Source organism: Symphodus melops (genome assembly GCF_947650265.1).
Source record: "Symphodus melops genome assembly, chromosome: 6".
In the NCBI taxonomy this organism is placed as follows: Eukaryota; Metazoa; Chordata; class Actinopteri; order Labriformes; family Labridae; genus Symphodus; species Symphodus melops.
This window is the reverse complement of record NC_136696.1, coordinates 764,031-788,701: the sequence shown is the minus strand read 5'-3', so window position 1 is coordinate 788,701 and position 24,671 is coordinate 764,031. Positions and strand designations below refer to the sequence as shown.

Below are 24,671 nucleotides of genomic sequence, written 5' to 3'. Positions count from 1 at the left end.
TCTCACAAATAGGCCTAGAGATAACGGAAAGTGACACAGAGCGCGAGTCAGGCGCAACAGGCACAATAAAAGCGGAGAAAGAAGAGCGTGAGAATGGAGATGCACCTCTAGAGAGGCGCTATCCTGCCAGAGAGCGAAGAGAGCCAGAGCGTTATGGCGATTACATTTGTGGTTTCGGAGATGATATGACCAACATTGATTACTGCTATAAACTTGTATGTGATATCCCTTTAACATACAAAGAAGCTGTAAGTTCAGTAAACGCGAAGAAATGGCGTAATGCTATGGATGAGGAAGTGCAATCGTTAAATGACAACTCAACATTCACCCTGACCACACTACCCGAGGGCAAAGGTGTAGTGGGGGGAAGGTGGGTTTATGCCTTGAAAAAGAACAATGATGGAACAGACAAATACAAGGCTAGATATGTCGCAAAAGGATTTAGTCAAAAACAAGGCGTAAATTATGACGAGACCTTTTCTCCAACAGCGAGCATGACGAGCCTAAGAGTTTTTGTACAAAAAGCGGTGCAGAATGATCTGATTGTCCACCAGATGGACGTGAAAACCGCGTATTTGCATGCGCCAATTGAATGCGAGATATACATGGATCAGCCAGAAGGTTATGAAATAAAATCTGGAGATAATGGCGATAATGACACACTAGTATGTAAACTAAACAAATCCCTGTATGGACTAAAACAGTCAGGACGCAATTGGAACAAGATGTTGCATAACTATCTGTGTGAAATGAAGTTTGTGCAAAATCCAGTTGACCATTGTGTCTATAGTAAAGTCACTGAGAAAGTGAAGATTCACATAATAATATGGGTTGATGATTTAATTATTGCTGCTAGTGATGAGAAAATCTTGAAATGTGTCAAAGAAATGCTGAATTCCAAGTTTCAAATGAAAGATCTTGGCAAACTCTCTCATTTTCTTGGTATTGATTTTGTACAAAATGGTGACACTGTCAAAATGTCTCAGAGCAAGTATGTACAAAAAGTTCTGGAAAGATTTTCTATGTTAAACTGTAAACCAAGAGCAACCCCATGTGAACAAAAACTTGATTACAGTAATGATGCGGAAGACATGGATGATGTCAGGAAATACAAAGAGGCAGTAGGGAGTTTAATTTACTTAGCAACCTGTACAAGGCCAGATTTAAGTTTTGTTGTGAGTAAACTGTCTATGTATTTCAACAAACCTTTTTCTGATCAATGGGCAACTGTGAAGCATGTTTTACGATATTTGAAGGGAACCCAAGACAAAGCATTGTGTTTTTGTAAATATGCAGAGGACAACCTGATTCATGCCTACAGTGATGCAAATTGGGCTTCTGATGTTGATGATAGAAAGAGTACGACAGGGTACTGCATCAGCTTAAACAAGAACGATCCACTGGTTTCTTGGAAAACCAAACGACAGCCAACAGTTGCATTATCTACCTGTGAGGCCGAATATATGGCATTAGCTGCGACAATGCAGGAATGTTTACACTTAAAACAGCTGATGAAGTGTTTTGACGGTCAAGGTTACAAATGCTGTGTCTATGAAGACAATCAAGGAGCTATAGCTTTAGCCAAAAATCCAGTCCATAGACAACGCTGCAAGCATGTAGACATAAAATACCACTTTGTTAGGTCCTTAGTGAATGATGGTGAAATACACCTTAAGTACTGCCCAACTAATGATATGGTAGCAGATGTGTTAACGAAGCCTGCTACTAAGTTAAAGCTGGAAAGGTTAAAGATGTTTATGTTTGAAATATGAAGTGTCTGCATTTTTCTGTATGCATGTTCATAAGATGGAATTTGGGAAATGTGAGCAAGTGGGGGTGTTGAGATTTGTGCTCTAATTTCATTTTGTGTTTGAGATTATGCCCCTGTCTGTATTTGTTTTTCTATTTTGATTTCCCATGTGTTGTCATGTGACCTAACCTGTGTAATTTGTGACCCTACAGGTGAACTTAATAAAAGCGCGTGTGCCCGCAATGCGGATGTTCACAGCAAAGAGAAGTTCATGTGTGTTTGTGTCTTCGTTTGAACGCTGCGTAAAAAGTTGTTCTGCTAATAAAAATCAGAAACTTTCACTTTAAAAACTTAAAGAACTCCATTTAAAGTATTTTGTTAAAAATCAGATTTATTGATGATCCAGATTCAAACAAGAAAATCAACATGAACAGCATTCAATCTAAAACTTCATGGAGGTCAGAAACATGTGAACATGAAAATGTTTCAGCTGATAATCAAACACATGAGATGTAAAACACAAACAGAGAAGAAGTGAACTGACCTCAGAGTCTCCAGTCTACAGTTTGGACTCTGCAGAAAATCACTCAGCAGCTTCACTCCTGAATCCTGCAGCTTGTTCTTACTCAGGTACAGAAGTCTCAGATGGGAGGGGTTGGACTTCAGAGCTGAGGCCAGAGAAGAACAGCTGATCTCTGACAAACTGCAGCTCTCCAAACTGAATAAAGAATAAAAGAAGAGAATAAAAAGAATGATGAATGAGATGATAAGAACATAACTAGGTCCAATCAGTGAGTGTGTCCCTAAAATAAGTAGAGAGACTTTGTCATTGTTCTTGTGGATCATTCAAATGTCAGCTTTCTACAGACATCATCCAAACATTCATCCAGCTGTTCATGTCAATAAAGACACCAACATGTTACTGATCTCAGTCAAGATTACACACCCACTACTCTACTGAGCTACACACACCTGGGACTGTGCGTGTGTGTGTCTGTGTGTGTGTGTGTAAAATCAAACATGTTCTATAAAATATCTATAATTTAAATGTATTTATAATGAAACTCTGACTGTTTAGTAACAAATCTTTAAAAAGGGAACATGATCATGTGTCATTCTTGTTGAGGGTCAGACGCTTCATTTCCTGTTTTCTACTTGAATTGTTTTAGCATCATCATGTGAAGTCTACGTCTATATGGATGAAGGAAAATCTCCTTTATGAACAGAGCAAGTCTGTCTCTTTATCAGCTTCATGGTTCCACCCTTAAACTCTTTGAAAAGAGACAATTCTTTCATTCAGCTGTGATGTTGTTCAATCCTTACAGAATCCTTTAATGGGTGGTCTTAACCATCACGCCCTGTATGGAATAAGCCCTTATTAACAGCTGCTGCTAGAACACTGACAAACTGAACATGGAAACTTCCAGGGTAGGCTTAGACTACCCTTTAAACCACCTGGGACACATCATAAAGGATGAGGCCTTTCACTGACTTCAGACTGAGGGAGAGAACTTCAGGGAGGAGATTGGTCCACTGCCTCCTCTGACAGCTTATCCTGCATCAAACACCAATGAGAGAGGGACTTGGGCTTATCCCTGACCACTGTGGGAGGCTGCTTTTAAAACACTACAGCCTTATCTAAATGTGGAAGATATACAATTCCTAGAATTAAAATGACACATATGACCTTTATCACACCAAGCAGATTTAAGAACATGTAAAACTCCCTCTCACATGTGTGCTGTCATGGCTGTGGTGAGACAGGAACACTGATCCATCTGTTGTGATCTTCTGTGAGGAGTTCTTCAGGTTATCTTACGACTGTCTTTTATTCTGAAAGTCCAAATAGCATTCTGTCTGATAGTCTGCCTTCTTGGCACCAGAGTATAAACATACAGTAAATAATGGTGATGATGTGCTGATCATGACAATCATTCATGTGACTGTGTTGGGTAGCGTCACGTGGGGCGCTGCGCCGGCAAAGAAGCGCTGTGTCTTCCTGTTGTCAGAAGATAAGTGGACAAATCCATGCGCAGAACTTTTAATCCGTTCACATTGGCCGGGGGAGGATAAATACATTTCCTGGGAAACTAAACTGTTTCCAGGACGTTTGACATTTTTTCTCATTTTACATGTTTTCCATGACTGGAAAATGCATTGATCATTTTCCAGGTGTTCCAGGACGCGTGGGAACCCTGATTCCAGCTTTTACAGCTGCAGCTGTCAGAAGAAATGTACCGTCACATCTTCATCTTTCTTTAATATATGATCAGTATCTCTCTCTTGTTCTCAGTGATTTCCCCCTCAGGTTTCATTTTCTCACTTCATCTTGTGTTCGTCCTTTTCTGATGACAGAGAGACGTTTGTTGTTTTTGATGACAGCGCTGTCTGAAAGACTGACATCATCTCATGTTTGTACTTTATGTTTTAAATCCTCGACTGACTCTCTTAAAGTTTAGCTTCTCATCATATTAATGTGAAGAGAGAAATGAAACCTGTAGTCTTACTTCAGAGTCTCCAGTCTACAGTTTGGACTCTTCAGTCCAGCAGACAGCAGCTTCACTCCTGAATCCTGCAGCTTGTTCCCGCTCAGGTCCAGCTTTCTCAGATGGGAGGGGTTGGACTTCAGAGCTGAGGCCACGACTTCACAGTGAGTCTCTGATAGTCCACATTTACTAAACCTGTTGTAAAACAAATGGTAGATAATGTTATTTAAAGGAACGTCTTCATATTTTCATCCAATTTTAATTTTGTTAACAAACATTTCCATCACTTGTAAACGTGTTTCTCTGATGTCATGATTTAGTTCTGATTTCCTGTTTTTAGTTCTCATTGTTCCCTGTGTTTTCTGATTTATATTATAGTTCTAGTCTTCACTGTTTCCTGTCTTACTTTGTATCCTTGTGTCCTTCTACAGAATGTTGCCCATAATATTTTTTCCCATGTTAAGGTTCCTAGTTTGGTGTTTCCTGTTTTATTTTGTAATATCCTGTTGAGGTTGTGTTTTCAGTGTCAGGTTTTTATTTGTACTTGTGCTCAAGTGTTCTGGTCTTGTGTTTCTTGTGTTTCCCGACTTGTTGATGACCCTGATTAGTCTCACCTGTGTCTGATTGTCCCATGTCTATTTAGTCTCTGGGTGCATTCAGATTGTCCCTCCCATCTACTTTCACTATCCACCTTTCCTTAACCCCGTGAAAACATCACAGGGTGAAGGAAAGGTGTTAGGAGACTTCATAAAGGACTTAGGAAAGGTGTTAGACTTCATAAAGGACTTAGGAAAGGTGTTAGGAGACTTCATAAAGGACTTAGTGAAAGGTGTTAGGAGACTTCATAAAGGACTTAGTGAAAGGTGTTAGGAGACTTCATAAAGGACTTAGTGAAAGGTGTTAGGAGACTTCATAAAGGACTTAGTGAAAGGTGTTAGGAGACTTCATAAAGGACTTAGGAAAGGTGTTAGGAGACTTCATAAAGGACTTAGGAAAGGTGTTAGGAGACTTTATAAAGAACTTAGGAAAGGTGTTAGGAGACTTCATAAAGGACTTAGGAAAGGTGTTAGGAGACTTCATAAAGGACTTAGGAAAAGGCGATGGCATTGTTTTGACAATCCGACCACACTTTCACTCTGTGATGTCATAATAATGTGACGCGGCGGAGGTCAGTGACGTGAGTCTGCCGTGGTGGAACTACACTTTACAGAAAATGGACTATGGACGGCTCTTATCATGGCCGCCACTTAACTGCTTCCAGGGTTAAAGGAAGAAATGTGAGTGTTAGTGGACAGGAGGAACAATCTGAACGCATCCTTTGTCTTTGTTTCCCTCTGTGTCAAAATGAGACAAAATGAGAGCGAACAGAAAAAGTGACCAGATCACGTTTGTTCCCAACACATCGTGTTTCCCTTTTCTGTAAAGTCTTGTAAATACTTTGTTTGTTTTCTTTTGTTTGTTCACTGACCGGGATTTTGGCACATTTTTTACATGGTTGTATATATTTTCTTTGGTGAATAAAAACCCACCAACAGAAGTTTTCCCGACTGAGCCATCATCTTTTCACTTTTAAAAACGAACCTGTGACAAGCTGCATCTGCTCATAAAGTCAGAGCAGAACAAGCAGCAGACCGGGGACTCAATTTATGTTGTTTGTTGTCATAAATCACTCTGTTACTTTTATTTACCTCTAACCCCGCTGTCACATGCTCAACTTTATCAAAGCTCAACAGAGAAATGAATCTTGTTTTTGTAGCTTTTAGTAAATTCATTATTCTCAGATGGATTCTTGTTCGGGGTTTGTAAAGTTGTAATAAAGGGGCAGTTCAGAGGAGAGCGGCCAATAAAATCATCCATGACTTCAATCTGTGATCTGATCCAACACAACATAATACCTGACTAACACAGTCCAATGTACTGAAATCTATTATTTTGGCTGCTTGACTTTTTGATCCACCTTCTGTCTGTAACGTGATGTAAGACATGACTGTTGGTAACTTCACTCATCATGTCACTGTTACTAATCAAGTAAGTAAGTAAGTAAATTTTATTTAAATAGCACTTTTCGCAGGCAGGGGCCACAAAGTGCTTCACAAACAGGGTTAAAACATCACAAGTAATATACAGACAGCACAAAGATCATAGCAGCCCTAAAACAGACTAATTAAAAGCCTGGACAAATAAAAACGTCTTCAGTTGACTCTTGAAAGTGTCAACTGAATCAATTGAGCGCAAGGATGATGGAAGTTCATTCCAGAGGCTCGGAGCAACGACCTGGAACGACCGGTCACCTCTAGTGCGAAAATGAGCTCGAGGGACCTTCATCAGGTTCTGATCCATAGACCTCAGCGCTCGCATAGGGGCGTAAGGCTGGATCAGCTCACTAAGGTAAGAGGGAGCCTGACCATGTAGGGCTCTGAAGGCCAGAACCGGGATTTTAAACCTGAACCTAAAGGACACTGGCAGCCAGTGAAGGTCTTTCAGAACAGGGGATATGTGGGTCCTCCTATTTGTGCGGGTCAGAATTCTTGCTGCAGAATTTTAAACAAATTGCAGTCTGGAGAGCTCTTTCTTGTTAAGACAAGAAAACAAACTATTGCAATAGTCTAAACGTGAAGACACAAAGGCGTGGATAATGAGCTCCAAATCATTCTGCGAAACCATGTTTCTAAGTTTGGAGATCTTCCTTAGTTGAAAAAAGCAGTTCCTTGACAGCTGTTTACAGTGCTGGACTAAAGACATGTCTTTGTCGAAGATAACTCCCAGGTTTCTAAGACTAGGCTTCAGGGACTGGCCTAGGTCCCCCAAGAACTGCTTAATCCCTGGAATTGAGTCATCAGGGGCGAGAATCAATGTTTCTGTTTTATCTGCATTGAGCTGCAGAGAATTTTCGCTGAGTCATTGTTTGATTTCCATCAGACAATAACGTAGGGAGCTCAGCTTCTGGATCTCGGACGGCTTAAAAGAGCAGTACAGCTGGATATCGTCAGCAAATAGGTGGAAAGAAACATCATCGAACCTTTGTATGATCTTTCCCAGAGGGATCAAATACAGCAAAAACAAGACAGGACCCAAGACGGAACCTTGAGGCACTCCACACAGCAGGTCCACAGAATCCGACCTTATTTGGTTGGCTGCTACACTGAAGCTTCGTCCAGCTAGATAAGAGAACCATTTTAGAACTGAACCCGACAGTCCAACTTGATCCCTCAGTCTTCTCAGCAGAATCTGATGGTCTACAGTGTCGAAGGCTGCGGACAGGTCCAAGAGAACCAGGACCGTGGACTTTCCAGAGTCAGCAGCCATCATGATGTCGCTGGACACTTTCAGTAAGGCCGTTTCCGTGGAGTGTTTGTTACGGAAACCGGACTGAAGCGGTTCATGGATGCTGCTTTGATCCAGGAAAAGGGTCAACTGATTACAGACCACCTTCTCAAGGATCTTTGACATGAAAGGGAGCTTAGAAATAGGCCTAAAGCTATTAAGATTTGTTTGGTCTAGGCCTGCTTTTTTTTTAGTAATGGCTCCACTATGGCATGTTTGAATGCAGTAGGAAACACACCAGTGGACAAAGACAGGTTAACCATTTTGGTCACACACGGGCCGATTTCCCCAAACACTTTTTTAAAAAGCCTACAGGGAAGGACGTCAGATGAGCAAGAGGAGGGCTTCATCTTAGACACCACTGCTGAAATATCAGCAACCGTCACAGTCCTAAACAAGGACCACAAGCTGGAGACAGGCTCAGAAACAGCAGGGGTAACACGAAGAGGGGGCGGGATGTTGTCCTTGATCATCTTGATCTTGTTTGTGAAGAATCTCAAAAAGGCATTGCTGTCAGCTTCACAAAACACGGGGGTCAAATCAACCTCTCGTTAGCTGTGTTACTTTAAGTTCTTACTGTCAGCATAAAGTCAGGACAGACAAACTCATCAAACGTCCCTTTTCACGCACGCTAACACAACTCAGACTTTACTCTCGAGTCCATGCAGGAGGAAAACACAAATGTCTGAGCGCTTTGAATCAAGACAGAGACAAATATTCTTCATTTACTGAATATAGATGAACTCTGTTTTCACAAACAGAGAGATTATATATTATATATATATGAAGAACTAAACAGCTTATTGATACTTTATTTATACTTATATTTAATCACATCTGGACTTACTCTGCCTTCCTGCAGTTCCTCACAGCTGGAATCAGTCTCAGTCGTCCCTGGTCTGATGTCTTGTACTTCTGCAGGTCCAGCTCATCCAGAACCTCCTCAGACATCTGCAGCATGTAGGCCAGAGCAGAGCAGTGGATCTCAGAGAGTTCCTTCTCTGATCTGTTCTCTGACTTCAGGAACTGTTGGATCTCCTGATGGACTGAGAGGTCCTTCATCTCCGTCAGACAGTGGAAGATGTTGATGCTTCTGTCAGGAGAGATGTCATCACTGTTCATCTCCTTCAGGTTGTTGATGACTCTCTGGATCATTTCTGGACTGTTGTCTGTCTGACCCAGCAGGCCTCCTAAGAGTCTCTGGATCATATTTGGACTGTTGTCTGTCTGACCCAGCAGGCCTCCTAAGAGTCTCTGGTTTGACTCCAGAGAAAGACCATGAAGGAAGCGAACAAACAGGTCCAGGTGACCGTTCTTACTTTTCAGGGATTTCTCCATGGCACCTCTCAGGAAGACTTCCAGAGATGGGCCAGGACTTATAACTTCTTTAACCTTCTTTAAAAAAGTATTTCCAGATGATTCCCTGTGTTGGATGTCTTTAAGGAACGCCTCCACTACACCTCTCTTCCTGTCGGTGAAACATTGGAACATGTAGACTGCAGCCAGAAACTCCTGAACGCTCAGATGAACAAAGCAGTAGACTGATTTCTGGAATATCAAACACTCTGTTTTGAAGATCTCAGTACAAACTCCTGAGTACACCGAGGCCTCTGTGACATCCAGACCACACCGCTCCAGGTCTTCTTGGTAGAACATGATGTTTCCGTCCTCCAGATGTTCAAACGCCAGCCTCCCCAGCTTCAGAAGAACTTCCCTGTCGGCCTCCGTCAGCTCATGTGGACTCATCTGATGTCCATCACCGTACTTGTTCTTCTTCCTCTTTGTCTGAACCAGCAGGAAGTGTGAGTACATGTCAGTCAGGGTCTTGGGCAGCTCTCCTCTCTGCTCTGTGCTCATCATGTGCTCCAGAACTGTGGCAGTGATCCAGCAGAAGACCGGGATCAGACACATGATGTGGAGGCTCCTGGATGTCTGGATGTGTGAGATGATTCTGCTGGACAGATCTTCATCACTGAACCTCCTCCTGAAGTACTCCTCCTTCTGGGCATCAGTGAAGCCTCGTACTTCTGTTACCCTGTCGACACATGAAGGAGGGATCTGATTGGCTGCTGCAGGTCGAGAAGTGATCCAGATGAGAGCTGAGGGGAGCAGATTCCCCTTGATGAGGTTTGTGAACAGTGTGTTTAACGATGACTTCTGTGTGACATCAGACACAACCTCCCTGTTTGTGAAGTCCAATGACAGTCTGCTTTCATCCAGGCCGTCAAAGATGAACAACAGTTTACAGACAGCGAGCGTCTCTGCTGCCACCTTCTGTAATGTTGGATGGAAAACACGGAGCAGCTCAAGAAGACTGTAGTGCTGATCTCTGATCAAGTTCAGCTCCCTGAATGAAAGCAGGATCAGCAGACTGACGTCTTGGTTCTCTGAGCTCTCGGCCCAGTCCAGAGTGAACTTCTGCACTGAGAAGGTTTTTCCAACACCAGCCACGCCGTATGTCAGAACCACTCTGATGGGTTTCTGTTGGTCGGGTTGAGCTCCGGTCTTTGGTTCCTGTTGGTCGGGTTGAGCTCCTGTCTTTGGTTCCTGTTGGTCAGGTTTAGCTCCTGTCTTTGGTTCCTGTTGGTCGGGTTGAGCTCCTGTCGTTGGTTTCTGTTGGTCGGGTTGAGCTCCGGTCTTTGGTTCCTGTTGGTCGGGTTGAGCTCCTGACTTTGGTTCCTGTTGGTCGGGTTGAGCTCCTGTCTTTGGTTCCTGTTGGTCGGTTAAGGCTTTAAAGAGGTCCCGGCACTTGATTGGAGTCTCATGGAGGGTCTTCTTTTTAGAGTCTGTCTCCATCTGTCTCACCTCATGTTGGGTGTTCATCTCTTCACTCTGCCCCTCTGTGATGTAGAGCTTAGTGTAGATCCTGTTGAGGAGGATTCTCCTTCCTATTTCATCACTTCCTTCAGTCACATGTTCATATCTCCTCCTCAGACTGATCTTATATTCATCTAAAACCTCCTGCTGACCTTTATCTGCTGAAAGAGAAGAAAAATATCCTGAGACTGGATTTATTAAACAAACTGACTGACACAAAAACATCCCTGTGATAAATGTGTGCTGCTCCAAGAGAAGAACATATTAAATATAACCAGGTTAAATTATATTGATACATTTGACTATATTAATGTAAATATTAACAGCATTAACAACAAATGTAATAAATGATAAGGTCTTGTTTTCAGACTCAGTGACTTCAGTCTTACTGATTTCAGTGCTGGACTGACTGGATATCTGCAGTCCTCGTCTTATTACAGGTCTTTGTCCACACTGGGGACAGGAGGACTCTCCTGATGAAGTAGACTGGTCCCAGTATGAGGTGAGACACTGTCTGCAGAACCAGTGTCCACAGCTGGTAGAAACTGGATCTCTCAGGACGTCCTGACACAAAGCACATCTGGACAGCAGCTCCTCCACAGAAACAGACCCCTTTGTTTTTCTGTAGAGATAAAAGATAAGATGAGGAACTGCGATATTTTTCCTCCTCTTTCACTCAACTTAGCTCAAATCCTTTTTTAAATGGCTTCGAAAGCCACTAAAACGAGCAAAAAAGACGAGGCTAGCTTAACACTGGAGGCTGCTTGAAAAACACTGAGAGGAGATAGCTGCTGAATTCAGAACTTTGTTCACTCCAAACTCGACCAGACACGACTTGCAGTGGAAGAACATGGCCAGCGTGTCTCCTCCCTCGAGCTTGTCACTGAAGACCTGAGCCAGCGGGTTTTGGACCTCGAAGGCACCTGTTCCGCTCTGCGTGAGGACAACGTGAAGCTAAAGGCCAAAGTGACAGACTTGGAAAGCCGCAGCAGACGCCAAAATATTCGCATCCTCTGCATTCCAGAGTCCATAGAAAGTGGGCGACCCAATAAATTCTTCTCTAAATTGCTGTGTGAGATTTTTGGAACCGAGACGCTGCTGTCCCCTCCTGACATTGATAGAGCTCATCGCTCGCTAGCAGCTAAACCGGCCCCCGGACAGCGACCGCGCCCGGTCATTCTGCGGTTGTACCGGTACCAGGCAAAAGATCTCCTCATCAGGGAAGCGCGGCGGAGAGGGAAACTCGAATATCGTGAACAAACAATTCGTGCTGTGGAAGACTACAGCCCAGAAGTCATCAACCTGCGAGCAGAATATAAGGACGTCATGGCAGAACTTTACAAGCGCGGCCTAAAGCCTGCTCTACTCTACCCGGCGCGGCTTTGCCTCACTCTGCAGAGTGGAGCCAGAAAGTGGATCGGCTCCGTTGTGGAGGCACAAGAATACATCGATAACCTCTCTCAGCCACCGACTTCTATCTGAATGGGCGACCTGGTGTATGTGGACACATAAATGGTAGCAATATCTGCAACAGTATAAGGCACGGTGCTCGGCACGTGCAGCACTATGCACTCTGTTACCTGTCAGTATGTCTTCATTCCGCCCGCACGTGAGTAACTCTGTTCTGTTTCATCTGTTAATGCCATTACGCAGTCTATAACTAAGTCAGCTACCAGAAATGTCTGCTCATGTATACTTCTCTTGTGTCAGTTTTATTACACATGAATACTGTGTTCGTTCTACCAGTTTCTATATAACCGTCCCCTGCTCATCATAACGTTTAGTTCAGATATGACGGTCCAGAACCTACTTGTTTCTATAAGATTTAATTCCCTATCACTGTAGCTCTGTATAGTATTCTCAGCATCCTGCCGTGGGGTTGTTGGTGTTTTTTCCCCTCTCATTTTTTGCCACTACTGTGGAAAAATGAAGCATAATTTTATTCTAATTCTATAAGGGCTTATACGCACGTTTATTTTTCTTTTTTACTGGAGTTACTCTACAGTTAGTGCAAGATAGGAAGTGTGTTCGTTTTGACAATGATTTTTAAGAGCATGGCTGCTTTTTTTTTTAGCAGCCTTCTTTTTTGGGGTGGGGAGGGAGGTAAGGGGTATAGTCGCTGCCAGCAATATTTTAGCTATCCACACATAAAACCAGTTTACACCTTTTTCAGCTTTAGCATAGGACTATTTTATGGTCTACCTTTTTTACACTTCATCCCTCTTCGTCGAGCTATATGGACAGGCATCTGAAATTTGTAAGCTGGAATGTCAAGGGCCTTAACCATCCTATTACAAGAAGAAAGGTCTTCTCACACCTCAAACAGCTTCAGACAGAAATAGCATTCCGACAGGAAACTCACATTTGCAAATCCGACAGCGATCGACTTTTGCGGTGCTGGAGGGGGCAGAGGTTTCACTCCTCCTTTCAAGCCAAAGCCAGAGGGGTCTCGATACTGATTAATGAAAATATCTCATCTTATCCTCATGATGTAGTCTCTGACAAGTTCGGTCGGTATGTTGTTGTCTCTGGAAAATTGTATAGTGCGCACGTCGTTTTTGTAAATGTCTATGCCCCCAATTCGTATGATGCGTCCTTTTCTGAGAAACTTTTTTCATTACTCCTGGACCTTAACACATACTCTGTCATATTCGGAGGAGATTTCAACTGTTGTTTTGACCCAGTTTTAGATAAATCCTCTTCCAACATTATTATACCGAGTAAATCAGCCTCTACTATCCAGACATTCCTCTCTAACTATGGAGTCCGTGACGTGTGGCGCTCCCTACACCCCAACGATAGAGATTATTCTTTCTTTTCGCATGTCCATCACACTTATACCAGGATTGACTATTTTCTTCTCGATATCCAGCTTCTCCCGCTTGTCCATTCCTGTGCTTATGAAAGTATAATTATCTCTGACTATGCTCCCGTCACTCTGACAGTATCCCTGCCTGGAGTCCCACAGAAAAGCAGGCATTGGCAACTGAATACAACTTTACTGTCGGACGATACATTTGTAAAATTTATGGAGGAAGAAATTGCCTTTTTTCTTATTACTAACAACTCCCCTGACATGTCTAGCTTAATAGTGGGATGCGCTTAAAGCATATCTCAGGGGGCAGATCATATCATACACTGCACAATTGAAACGAAGGTCCTGTAGAGAGCGCTCTGAGCTGGCTGACCAAATTAAAGACGTCGACAAACATTATGCCCAAAGTACAAATTCAGACCTCTATAAAGCATGTAGAACTTCAAACCAAATTAACTCTTCTCACAACTCATTCTACTGAAAATCTACTTCTAAAAGATAAGTCCATGTTTTACCTACATGGTGACAAGCCTGAAAAACTACTCGCCAACCAACTCAAAGGTAGCAGAGTTAAACAAAGTATACCTGAGATACGGATGCCCAATGGTCTCACAACTTTGGACCATTTAAAAATAAATGAAGCTTTCAGAGACTTCTACTCACAGCTCTACACCTCAGAGTCTCATGTTGATCACAACACTACCATCGACTTCCTAAGAAATCTTTCAATTCCCAAACTCTCTCCAGACTGTAGAAAGAGATTGGAAGAGCCCATAACCCAATCAGAAATCGTCTCAGCCATCTCTTCAATGCAGTCTGGAAAATGTCCTGGCCCTGATGGCTTTCTGGTTGACTTTTTCAAGAAATTCTCATCTTTACTTTCTCCACAGTTATGTGCAGTTTTGTCTGAATCACAATCAAAGGGCTCTCTCCCGCCATCATTTAATGAGGCTTGTATAAAGCTCATAGCTAAGACAGGAAAGAACCCGCTGGACTGCGCCTCCTATAGACCCATCTCTCTTTTGAATACAGATAATAAAGTCCTAGCCAAGATCTTAGCTCGCAGATTAGAAAACATACATCCCACTATTATTTCAGAGGACCAAACTGGTTTTATTAAAAACAGACAATCTTATTTTAACATGCGGCGTTTGTTTAATATTATCTATATGAGCTCCGGGGAGACCCCTGAGTGTGTGGTCTCCATGGATACTGAAAAAGCATTCGACCGCGTTGAATGGAAGTTCTTATTTAGTACCTTAGATGAATTCGGCTTTGGTCCAATGTTTACTTCATGGATAAAGTTGCTATACTCTAATCCCTCTGCTTCAATCCACACAAATTCCCAGCGGTCGAAACCATTTCATGTACATCGGGGAACTCGCCAGGGCTGCCCTCTAAGCCCAATGCTATTTGATTTAGCTATTGAAACTCTAGCCATTGCCCTCCGCAGTTGTAAGGCCATATCAGGTGTTGAAAGGAACAGCAGAGAACACAAGGTCTCTCTTTACGCCGATGACCTCCTGCTGTTCATCTCGGACCCGACGACCTCTCTGCCCCATGTCTTATCACTGCTCGATCAGTTCGGTCAACACTCTGGATATAAACTAAACTTCCATAAAAGTGAAATCTTCCCCATCAACAATGAAGCACGCTCATTAGTCTTTAGCAAACTCCCTTTGAAAGTTGAAAATAGCAAATTCTCTTATCTGGGTAGTTCAGTCACTCGTAAATATAAAGACTTATTCAAGGAGAATTATGTCAAACTGCTGGACCAAACTAAACTGAAACTCTCCCAGAGGTCGCCTCTGTCCTTATCTCTCGTGGGTCGTATTAATGTCATGAAAATGAACAACAAACAACAAAAAATGTTGTACTTATTTAAGGCTTTACCGATCTTTGTCCCTAGTGCGTTTTTTATCAGGCTTGATTCAATTATTTCATCGTATCTATGGCAGGGTAAAGATCCTCGCCTCAATAAGACCTTTCTTCAGAAAACCAAAGTCAGTGGTGGTTTGGTGCTCCCAAATCTTCGATTCTGTTATTGGGCTGTTAATCTGCGTTGCTTCTCATTTTGGTCTTTTTTTCTCAACCAGCCTAACTGCCCTAACTGGGTGGGTATGGAGTTAAATTCCAACAAAAAGGTGTCTGTTCCTGCGCTGCTGGGATCGTCTCTTCCTCTCCCTCCGTTCCAATCCATTAATAACCCAGTGGTTAAACACTCTTTAAGAAGATGGGCTCAATTCAGGAAATTCTTTGGCCTTAACAGTTTTTCTCTTTTAAGCCCTGTTGACTCAAACCATCTTTTTGAACCATCAATGCATGACCCTGTTTTTTGTGATTGGCACAGGAAGGGTATTTTACACTTTAAAGATCTATTCATTGATAAGGCATTAGCATCATTTGAGCAGTTGAGCAAAAAGTTTAATCTATCTAAATCTAACTTCTTTAGGTACCTACAAGCAAGACAATTTCTCATTTCAAAGTTTCCCCGTCTTCTCTCGTCCTCAGAAACATCCTCTAGGAAAAGGACTAATTTCAGTCCTCTATAACAGGGTTTCTTAACCTTTTTGACCTTGGGGCCCAACATTTTCAGGGCAAGGTAGTCTGGGGCCCAATCGAGTGAATGGTTCTGATTTAACTATTGCGGTCATTTTTATTTAATAGCTATTTGTGTCACTATGTTGTAATAATGAATACTGTTCTTCATTTGTATGTTTTTTAATCAATATATAACCTATACATTGGCTAATTATGCTTAAAACCTTGCACAAGTTAAGATCATTTAATTAATTTTGCTCATAAAACCATGTTTAAGTGCATGTTTGTCAAATAAGTAACACAATATAAACAATAAAATTGTTGTATATTGTTGTAACAATAAAACACGTTGTAAAGTTCCACTGCCCACTACTGGCCGGGCGTGAGAACTACATCGTTTTCACTCAGGCAAGACCTGCCGTGTAGACGGTCTGTAGCTCGAATCCGGAGTGGGGTCGTTTCGATGCATTTCTGTCATAGCGTCTCCGTGTAAACGGGGCCTCAGGGTAGTCACCTAGCAGAGTTGAGACTTGTCCATAGACATTAAGCTAAATATTTTTCTCCTCGTGATGTAGGCCTACTTCTAACTGATGATACTGCCTCTGGTGGTCGGAGAGTATATTGCAGGCCAACGATCAGGGCCCTTACGGCCCAGAGGTGCAAACATATTATCACCTCGCGGCCCTGCAGGTGGCGCTCGCGGCCCTTTGAAGGGCCCATGGTTAAGAAACCTTGCTCTATAACATGGTGGCAGACCTAAAGTTGGACACTACAGACAAACTTAAAAGATCATGGGAGAAAGACTTGGGTCTGTCTTTAACGGAAGACACTTGGGGCTCTATACTTAAGTGCATTAACTCATCGTCTCTATGTGCTCGCCACTGCCTCATCCAGTTCAAAGTGGTACACAGAGCTCATCTCTCTAAAGTTAAACTATCTCGTTTTTATCCTGACATTGACCCATACTGTGACAAATGCAAGAGTGCTGAAGCATCACTTATTCATTTGTACTGGCTTTGCCTTAGTCTTAACAAGTTTTGGACAGAGGTATTTTATAATATTTCCAAGATGATAAATGTTAAACTGAAACCCAATCCTCTTGTTGTTCTGTTTGGAGTCACTGATGGAGTGTTACAGTTATCGACACAAAAACAGCAGACCTTATCCTTTGTTTCTCTTCTGGCCAGGCGCACCGTGCTGCTCAGGTGGAGGGACGCTGCCCCGCCCACGCATGCACAATGGCTAACAGACGTTTTGCATTGCTTAAAGCTCGAGAAAATTAGATTTTCACTCCAACATTCAAATGCTCATTTTGATGAAATTTGGGGACCTTTCTTGAACTCTGTAAGGAACTTTTAAAAGCCTTGATCCAGATGCAGCTTGGTTATTTCTTTCAGATGCATAATTAGATCTGTAATGTGACTGGGGATTTTATTTCTTCTCGTGGCAACACTGGCAGCGACGGGGTAGGGATTGTTTTATAAGGGATATATATTTTGTTTTGTTGTGTTTGCGGGTTTGCTGTTTGTTTTTCCCATTACCTAAAATAAGTACAGTAACAGAGACTGCTGCTGTAGGTCCATGCTTTACTTACTGACTAGGTGCAGTCAATAGCTCTGTTTTTGTACGTGTCCTTTCTTTCTGCCTTGGCAGGTGTGGCTGTTGACTGCGCTAACTTCCTTTATTTTTCATTGACTGAACAGCACTGCGTTTCATGTACACCATGTTTGATTTTCAATAAAAAAAAGAAGATTTTGACCAAAAAAGATAAGATGAGATTAAAACCATTGATGGGGATTCAAACCTGGTTTTGCACAAAACCTGAAAATTAACATGTTTGAGTTTATTGATAATGCTGTTGAGTCTCTTGGGAAGTGTTACAATATTTTCAGTCAGTGGTGTAAATAAAATCACTGTTTCACAAACATGCATCAAATGTCTATTAAATTATTCTATTGTTTCCACTCTTGTTCTTAATAACAAGCACATTTCTGTAGTTTGACATTTTGGGGATTTAAAGAAGTTTTCTTACTTCTGATCTGAGGGTCCTGGTTCATTACTGAAGTCTGGAGGACGACCTTTAGACCTGTCACTCTTCATAGAGAGACAGCTGGACAGAGGAGACTCTGCTCTGTGCTCCTCTTTGTCTCCTCCATCAATCATCTTCTGATCTGAGGGTCCTGGTTCATTACTGAAGTTTGGAGGACGACCTTTAGACCTGTCACTCTTCATAGAGAGACAGCTGGACAGAGGAGACTCTGCTCTGTCCTCCTCTTTGTCTCCTCCATCATTCATCTTCTGATCTGAGGGTCCTGGTTCATTACTGAAGTGTGGAGGACGACCTTTAGACCTGTCACTCTTCATAGAGATACAGCTGGACAGAGGAGACTCTGCTCTGTCCTCCTCTTTGTCTCCTCCATCGTTCATCTTCTGATCTCCAGTTTGCTCAGGACAATCAAAGGCGTTCATGATACATCGACCTGAGGACAAGGAAGACATACAAGTAAGACACAAACAGGAAGGTTATGTTAAATAGAGATGGTTAAGCCTCCATATTTTAATACCTACTGTGGTCCTTTTGTTAATGATTTAATAGTAGAGATAGATTCATAAATCAGGTAGAGAGAGAGAGCAGGAAATGACACCAACCACTTGGCTACTAGCGCCCCCTAATGTGAACCTTTATGTGACTCTGCCTCTCTTCCTGTCTGCCTTAGTACCTGATCAAACACATCACTGCACTTTGTTTTGATCTTAACCTGATTTGTCCTTCTGATCTGACTCCCTGCTTGGTATTTGACCCTGGTCTGCTTTTAGGGTTTGATATACATTTAGTTCAAACATTTATCCTTCCTGTGTGTCTGATAATATCGAGGTTTAGAATTTTAAACTTCAAACATTAAAGCAGTATGTTAATATTTAACAGCAGTTATGACCTTTGGAGCAACTGTTTTATTTCTAGAAGGATATAAAACAAAGTCTGTGATGCCTGTAAGGATCAAATCCTGTCATAAAACCACCTTTGGTCAGATAGATATTTTATTGAGACGTTAGTGACTGAGAACATTTTATTAAGATCCATTATTTATCATAACTACTTTGAGGAGGTGGAGATTATCTAACATGAATGTGGAACATAAGCACTGACGTCCTCTGGACTTTATTTCATCTGAGAGAAAACCAGCAACACAGACTGAGAGCGTCGACCGCAGGAGTCCTGACAAACAAGTCTGATTCAGGACGATTCAGATTTTTAGCTACATAACTTTTACTTGACCTTACTTGTTGACTAAAAGCTGAGAAAAGAGGAAGTACTCCACGTTCACAGAGCTGATCCTGTACTGTCTCTGATCAGTTTAAATTATTACTAAGCATGAACCTGAGGTTAGAACAGTAAAGTCAGGATAATGTTAAATTAAACTCACCCTGTGTCCTTCTGCTCGGTCCACTCAAAATAGAGTCTGAGCTCAGACTGTCAGGAACTCTTTCAGTTTTATTGTTTTATTAGAAACCCATATCAGCTCAGAGTCTCTTCTCCTCCCCTTGTTATAACATGAAATAAAAATTTATAATTTACCATCATCAGTTCAGGTTTCTTCATGACCTCTCTGCTGAGCTCACAGTAAAATGCATTAAGCTAACTAGGTTTGGATAGTAAGTCAGCAAACTTAACAGAGTAAATTGGGATCACTTACCTTCAGCATGTTGTGGATGTTAGACTGGTGATGAAACAGTTTCCAGATGATCCATGATCAGATCACCCCCCATGGTATCAAGCCACATGTGATCCATGGATCAGAATCATCATGGTGTAAAATAAATACACAGCCGTTAAATCCCTGTGCAGCGTCTAAGAGAAAAGAAGTCAGTGTTAAAGTTGTTCATGTGGCCGCAAACAGGAAGTATTTCAGTCTTTTAAAATACATTTAGGTATGATGTTTTTATGAAACGGGTCATATGTTATAGTGTAAGTTAAGTTTTTAAAAATGTATTAGATTTTAGAAACATTAAAAGAAGAACAGTAGAGAAAAATGATCTCAGTGAACACTACATTTTACCTGGATTACGATAAATGAACTTACTTTGTTTTAGTATTTTGCCCTCATAGTTCATTGACATGGTCTCTACTTTAATATACTCAATCAGAGCTGGGATATTTCTTCAAATGAAAGTGCAAAACTTCATTATTTTAAAGAAATGCAGATAACACACAAAATATTTATGAATATATTTTTTTTTAACTGAAATCAACTTATTTGAACACTCCACTTACGCTGCTAAAACGATGGAAATAAAATAACATCTACTTATTGCATCAACTTATTAAACACACAAAGAAATTATATTATTGATGGTTTCAGTGTCTAACAACAACAGAATAAACAAGGCACACAAGACAACATAAGAAAAACTTTTGGACATTATCAGAAGTCTTTTTGTCTGGTCTGCGGGGAGCACAGTTAGAATCTATATCTTTATATTTTGAATCAAACATCATTTCTTTGTGACAATAAAGTCAGTGAGACCTCTCCTTCATGTTGATGAGTTCAAGTACAGCATTAAGTATCGTAATAAAACAACTTCTACAGGGTTTTTAGTCAAGGCACAAAAAGTGACAGAGCAGGGTTATCTGTCAGTCTGAGTCTGTTACAAAGATGTTTACAGGTTTATATAGAGATTAATCATTTCCATTTATAAAAATTGAGTCGCAATACACAACTTTGTTAAAAATGAATGCCAGAGCATCCAAAATGACAAAAAGATCAGTAAAACATGTTTTGAAGTGTCCCCAAGAGGGTTAATGCTAACATTAGCCGTGTCATCCTGCTAGCTAGCTCAACTTAAAACCAGTCCTTTAAAGTTTAAACGTTCATAAATATTAATATAATGAAATCTCAGTGTACTCACGCGTTTCTCCTGTCCTTGTCTCGCTGAAAAGTTTGAAAATATTCAGTTCTTGTGTCATGTTTCCTTCTTTTTGCCAACCATCACTTATCGGTTTAAAGTGGAGTAAGACAAAAAGCGCTCGCGCTTGCCGCCAAATATCGTCTCTAACGAGGCGTTCATGAGCTTCGGAGAAAAGATAATCTCACCAGCACATTGTCCTCAGTAACCGTTTTCATGTGGTTATGTGTAATGAGTGAACAGGTCAAGAGTGTGCAGAAAGGCAGGTGAGTTAGTGGACCGACAGGAATGCAGTTATTTAACTCAGTCATCTTTACTGAAGATGTCGGTGTTTAGGTTTGAAGTGTGACCGTGATAAGGGCTGTCTTCCAGTCAGCGAGTCTGTTTTTACAGTTTTTCCATTAAAGATACATCCAATAAGTATATTATATCTTCTGTTTCCAGTAGCTGTTGACTACCACACATGCACTGCACACACTTGACTGAAAGAGAGCGGATAGGACGGTCACTGTGTTAAACTCAAACACTGGTCTGGTTGCTGCTAGCTAGGAACAGTCTTAACTCCGGTTTTGGACTTAAACTGAATTTACTTTAGATTAAAACAAACCCCAGCTTACTCACACATCAGTCTCCCTGTATTCTCTCACAGAAAAATGTAAAGTTGTTTTCTTTCTTCCTTCTTGATTTCTGTCGATTCTTCTGGATTCAAAAGGTAACGGCTGCGTCAAAAGGTGCGGCGCATGCGCAGGACACGTCTTGTTCGTGTTGATGAGTTCAAGACCAACAGTCAGCGTCGGAATAAAAACAACTTCTCCAGAGTTTTTATTAATTTCACAACAAAGTGACAAAGATGAGACATCTGTCAGTTTAAGTCGATTACAAAGATGTTTGCAGGTTTATATAGAGATTAATGAAGAAGCAGGAGTCTTACATACATGCATACAGTCCTACATAACAACAGTATCACCATCTTCAATGCTTTCTATAGCCTAGCCTTTAATCTCATTGTGTTCATATGTTCAGTGATTAGAGGTTAGTGTTTCTATTACCAGAAAATAATAGAATAGAGTGTCTCTATTGTCAATACATAATTTTGCTTCATCTTAAAGTGCACACAGCTAAAAAGAAATCACAGAAGAGGAATATAAAAAAGTAACTCTAATGAAGGTAAATTGGGCTCTGTATAGTAAAGTTATTTACTGGTAGCAGCATAGTAAACTATGGATAGATATTGCTGAAATATAAAATGTAAATATCACACAATATGAACTAAACTGTAGCAGAAATATAAATATTGCTTAGTATGAGGGAAATGGAGGAACTAAAACATGTTGTGGTTCTTCAGGCAGCTGGTCACCAGGTCACAGACTTTGGATTAATGGAATTGTAATTCTTTTTAATCTGTGAATAAATGATAGAAGAAGATGAAGGTGTGTGAAGGAGATCCTACAGAAGTGTAAACTCCTGAAGGAGATTCCTCTCTGAAAATTAAATTACGTAAAGATGAACACTAACCTGTGATCTATGTCACAGCTGTTTGATATCAATATGATAATTATCTTTGCATAAAGTTTCAGATTTTGAGATCATCCCCACTTAGCTCATTTTAAAGCAGCAGCGCCACCTGCTGGACAAATATTGAAAGCTTTCTCCAAACAGCAGCCAAGCTTAGCTGCATCATGTGCAGCCCGATGACTCTGCTGGAGCCAGAGTCACATTCAGCCCTGGCCGGGTCACCTCCAACTTATCCCACCTTTATAACACCATCACCATGACAACCACTAAACCCTCTTTAGTTGTTGTCTTTCTGTCTTCCTTTGTGTAAGTGTGTAATTCCTCTCCTGAACACTATGTGGAGCTTTAACTTAATGTGCTGAAAGCCAAGACTACAGGTGATCACAGCCAGGTGTGTGAATGAGAGCAAACAGTGTTGTGACCATGTCGGCCTGTCAGAGTGTAACCTGATCGTATTAGATGTATTAGCCTTCCTGCACCTCAGTGTTCTGTGCCTTCGACCACATAGTGAGGTGCTGATTTCAGCAGGTGTGAGGCAACAGAAGGAGAATTTTAAAATAAATAAATCTCTCATTTTCAGTAGATGTTAAAAATGTGCTAAATCATTTTAGAATTAAATTCTGTTTGTCATTTGACCCTAGTGGACACTCAAGGAACTGCAGGATTTTGCACTTCAGCGTTGGAGGTTGATGCTTGGTGCGTCTCGTGTCTGACAAGATTTTATTTATTGGTAAATTTGTTTCTTGAAGGTGTTCTGCCACTTGTACATTTGTTTTATAAAAATCTAAATCTCTCTCCAGCTTTGTAAGTTTTTATTATTTTTGACTTCCCAGCCACTGTAGTTATAATTCTGTATTATTAACACTAAAAGCACAATATATTTCTTTTTAAAGGATGTTTCATTTGATTCTTTGACGTCTGAAAGGAAAGTGTTTCAGCTGGCACATGGTTCTCTCATTTCAATCAGACTAACAGAAGAATATGCAGCTCCAGCGCTCCTATCTTAGAGAATATATTTGTTATAGGCAGCGGTGGATTCACACACGTTACCATCTGAGGTTTTTGTTGATCCCATCACAGAGATGTGATGTGTCCCGATAAACCAATAACTGCTCCTTCATCAGTGTTCAGATCCATTATAGATGCACTCCTTGAAGCAGAGAAAACAGAGACAAAGTGCACACAGCTTTAAAAGACGCTCACTGATCCCAGAAATAAGCTCCCGCAGCTCGACTCAATGTCACAGTCTAAAACAACACATTCTGATTTCCTGTTGTTTCAGTGCAAGTCAGGGAAAAGATCACAAACAGTACCTCAATGTTTTTAGCAGCTTTCGCTCCATGTTGGCAGCTTCAGTGGGAGCAGGTGGAGCAGGTTCAGGTGTGCATGCTGATAAATACAGTAAAGGTGAAGCGAACAGAGTGATCTGTGAAACTCGACAACACTGGAGGTCTGCAGGGGAGAGCAGGGCCGAGGCGTCTGCAGGGGAGAGCAGGGCCGAGGCGTCTGCAGGGGAGAGCAGGGCCGAGGTGTCTGTAGGGTCGAGGCGTCTGCAGGGGAGAGCAGGGCCGAGGTGTCTGCAGGGTCGAGGTGTCTGCAGGGTCGAGGCGTCTGCAGGGGAGAGCAGGGCCGAGGCGTCTGCAGGGGAGAGCAGGGCCGAGGTGTCTGCAGGGTCGAGGTGTCTGCAGGGTCGAGGCGTCTGCAGGGGAGAGCAGGGCCGAGGCATCTGCAGGAGAGAGCAGGGCCGAGGCGTCTGCAGGGTCGAGGCGTCTGCAGGGCCGAGGCGTCTGCAGGGTCGAGGCGTCTGCAGGGCCGAGGCGTCTGCAGGGGAGAGCAGGGCCGAGGCGTCTGCAGGGCCGAGGCGTCTGCAGGGTCGAGGCGTCTGCAGGGTCGAGGCGTCTGCAGGGTCGAGGCGTCTGCAGGGAGGAAGGCGACGAGACGCTTCATGATAATGAATGTTGGCTCCTGTGTTCATGTCCCACAGCAGATGGAACAAAATATCTACTGTTTTAGAAATGAATCAGGATGAGAACATGAGAGAGAATCAGTCAACATCACAGTCTGAACACAGGGTCATCTGTCCTCTCATGTCCTGCTTGGATCTCTGCATTTTAAAAATCTTCCAAATCACCAGGTTATGAAGACACTGTGTGGGAGGGATTCTTCTTCTGCATGTCTGATGTTAATTAAAGCAGATAGATCACAAAAAGAGTTCATTCAGGAAGCTCACATGAGGAGCAGCTTCAGAGCAGACTGTGTGTTATCGTCTCTACAGAGAGCTCACGTCACAATCCATCCACAGAGAAATATTCTTCAGTCATGATGGATGAAGAAATCACATTGTCTCCTCGTCTTCTTCTTCTTTAAAACAGTGAATCAGGTTGATTCAGGTCAGGGTTCAGGTGCAGGTACATGTGCTTACAGGGAGAGTCTCAAACAGGCCTACTTCAAAAACACACATATATGAAACATACAAAGTGTGCACGGTACATGTGCAGATTCCAGTTGTCAAATTTGA

The 24,671-nt window shown here is 41.9% G+C and overlaps 2 protein-coding genes and 1 long non-coding RNA gene across 3 annotated transcripts in view; all 3 read right to left on the bottom strand.

The window, feature by feature from the left end:
- The window catches only part of LOC306825776 (uncharacterized protein), a gene marked incomplete at its 5' end in the record, with an annotated part of 41,997 nt that extends 27,243 nt beyond the window's left edge, over positions 1-14,754 (bottom strand). Inside the window, 6 exons of the mRNA XM_079346733.1 lie at positions 2,295-2,468; positions 4,258-4,431; positions 8,408-9,907; positions 11,198-11,310; positions 11,569-11,679; positions 14,704-14,754. Coding sequence (XP_079202859.1) covers positions 2,295-2,468; positions 4,258-4,431; positions 8,408-9,907; positions 11,198-11,310; positions 11,569-11,679; positions 14,704-14,754 — 2,123 coding nt within the window. The remainder of the gene's footprint in view (positions 1-2,294; positions 2,469-4,257; positions 4,432-8,407; positions 9,908-11,197; positions 11,311-11,568; positions 11,680-14,703) is intronic.
- LOC306825396 (uncharacterized protein) overlaps positions 1-24,671 on the bottom strand; it is a 498,202-nt gene that overhangs the window by 420,046 nt on the left and 53,485 nt on the right. The gene's annotated exons all lie outside the window — the stretch shown is intronic.
- On the bottom strand, positions 17,789-19,790 carry LOC306825405. The gene is made up of 3 exons (XR_013779255.1): positions 19,429-19,790; positions 19,159-19,275; positions 17,789-18,213 (listed from the first exon to the last, which is right to left on the bottom strand). It is a non-coding gene; the product is annotated as an uncharacterized lncRNA (long non-coding RNA).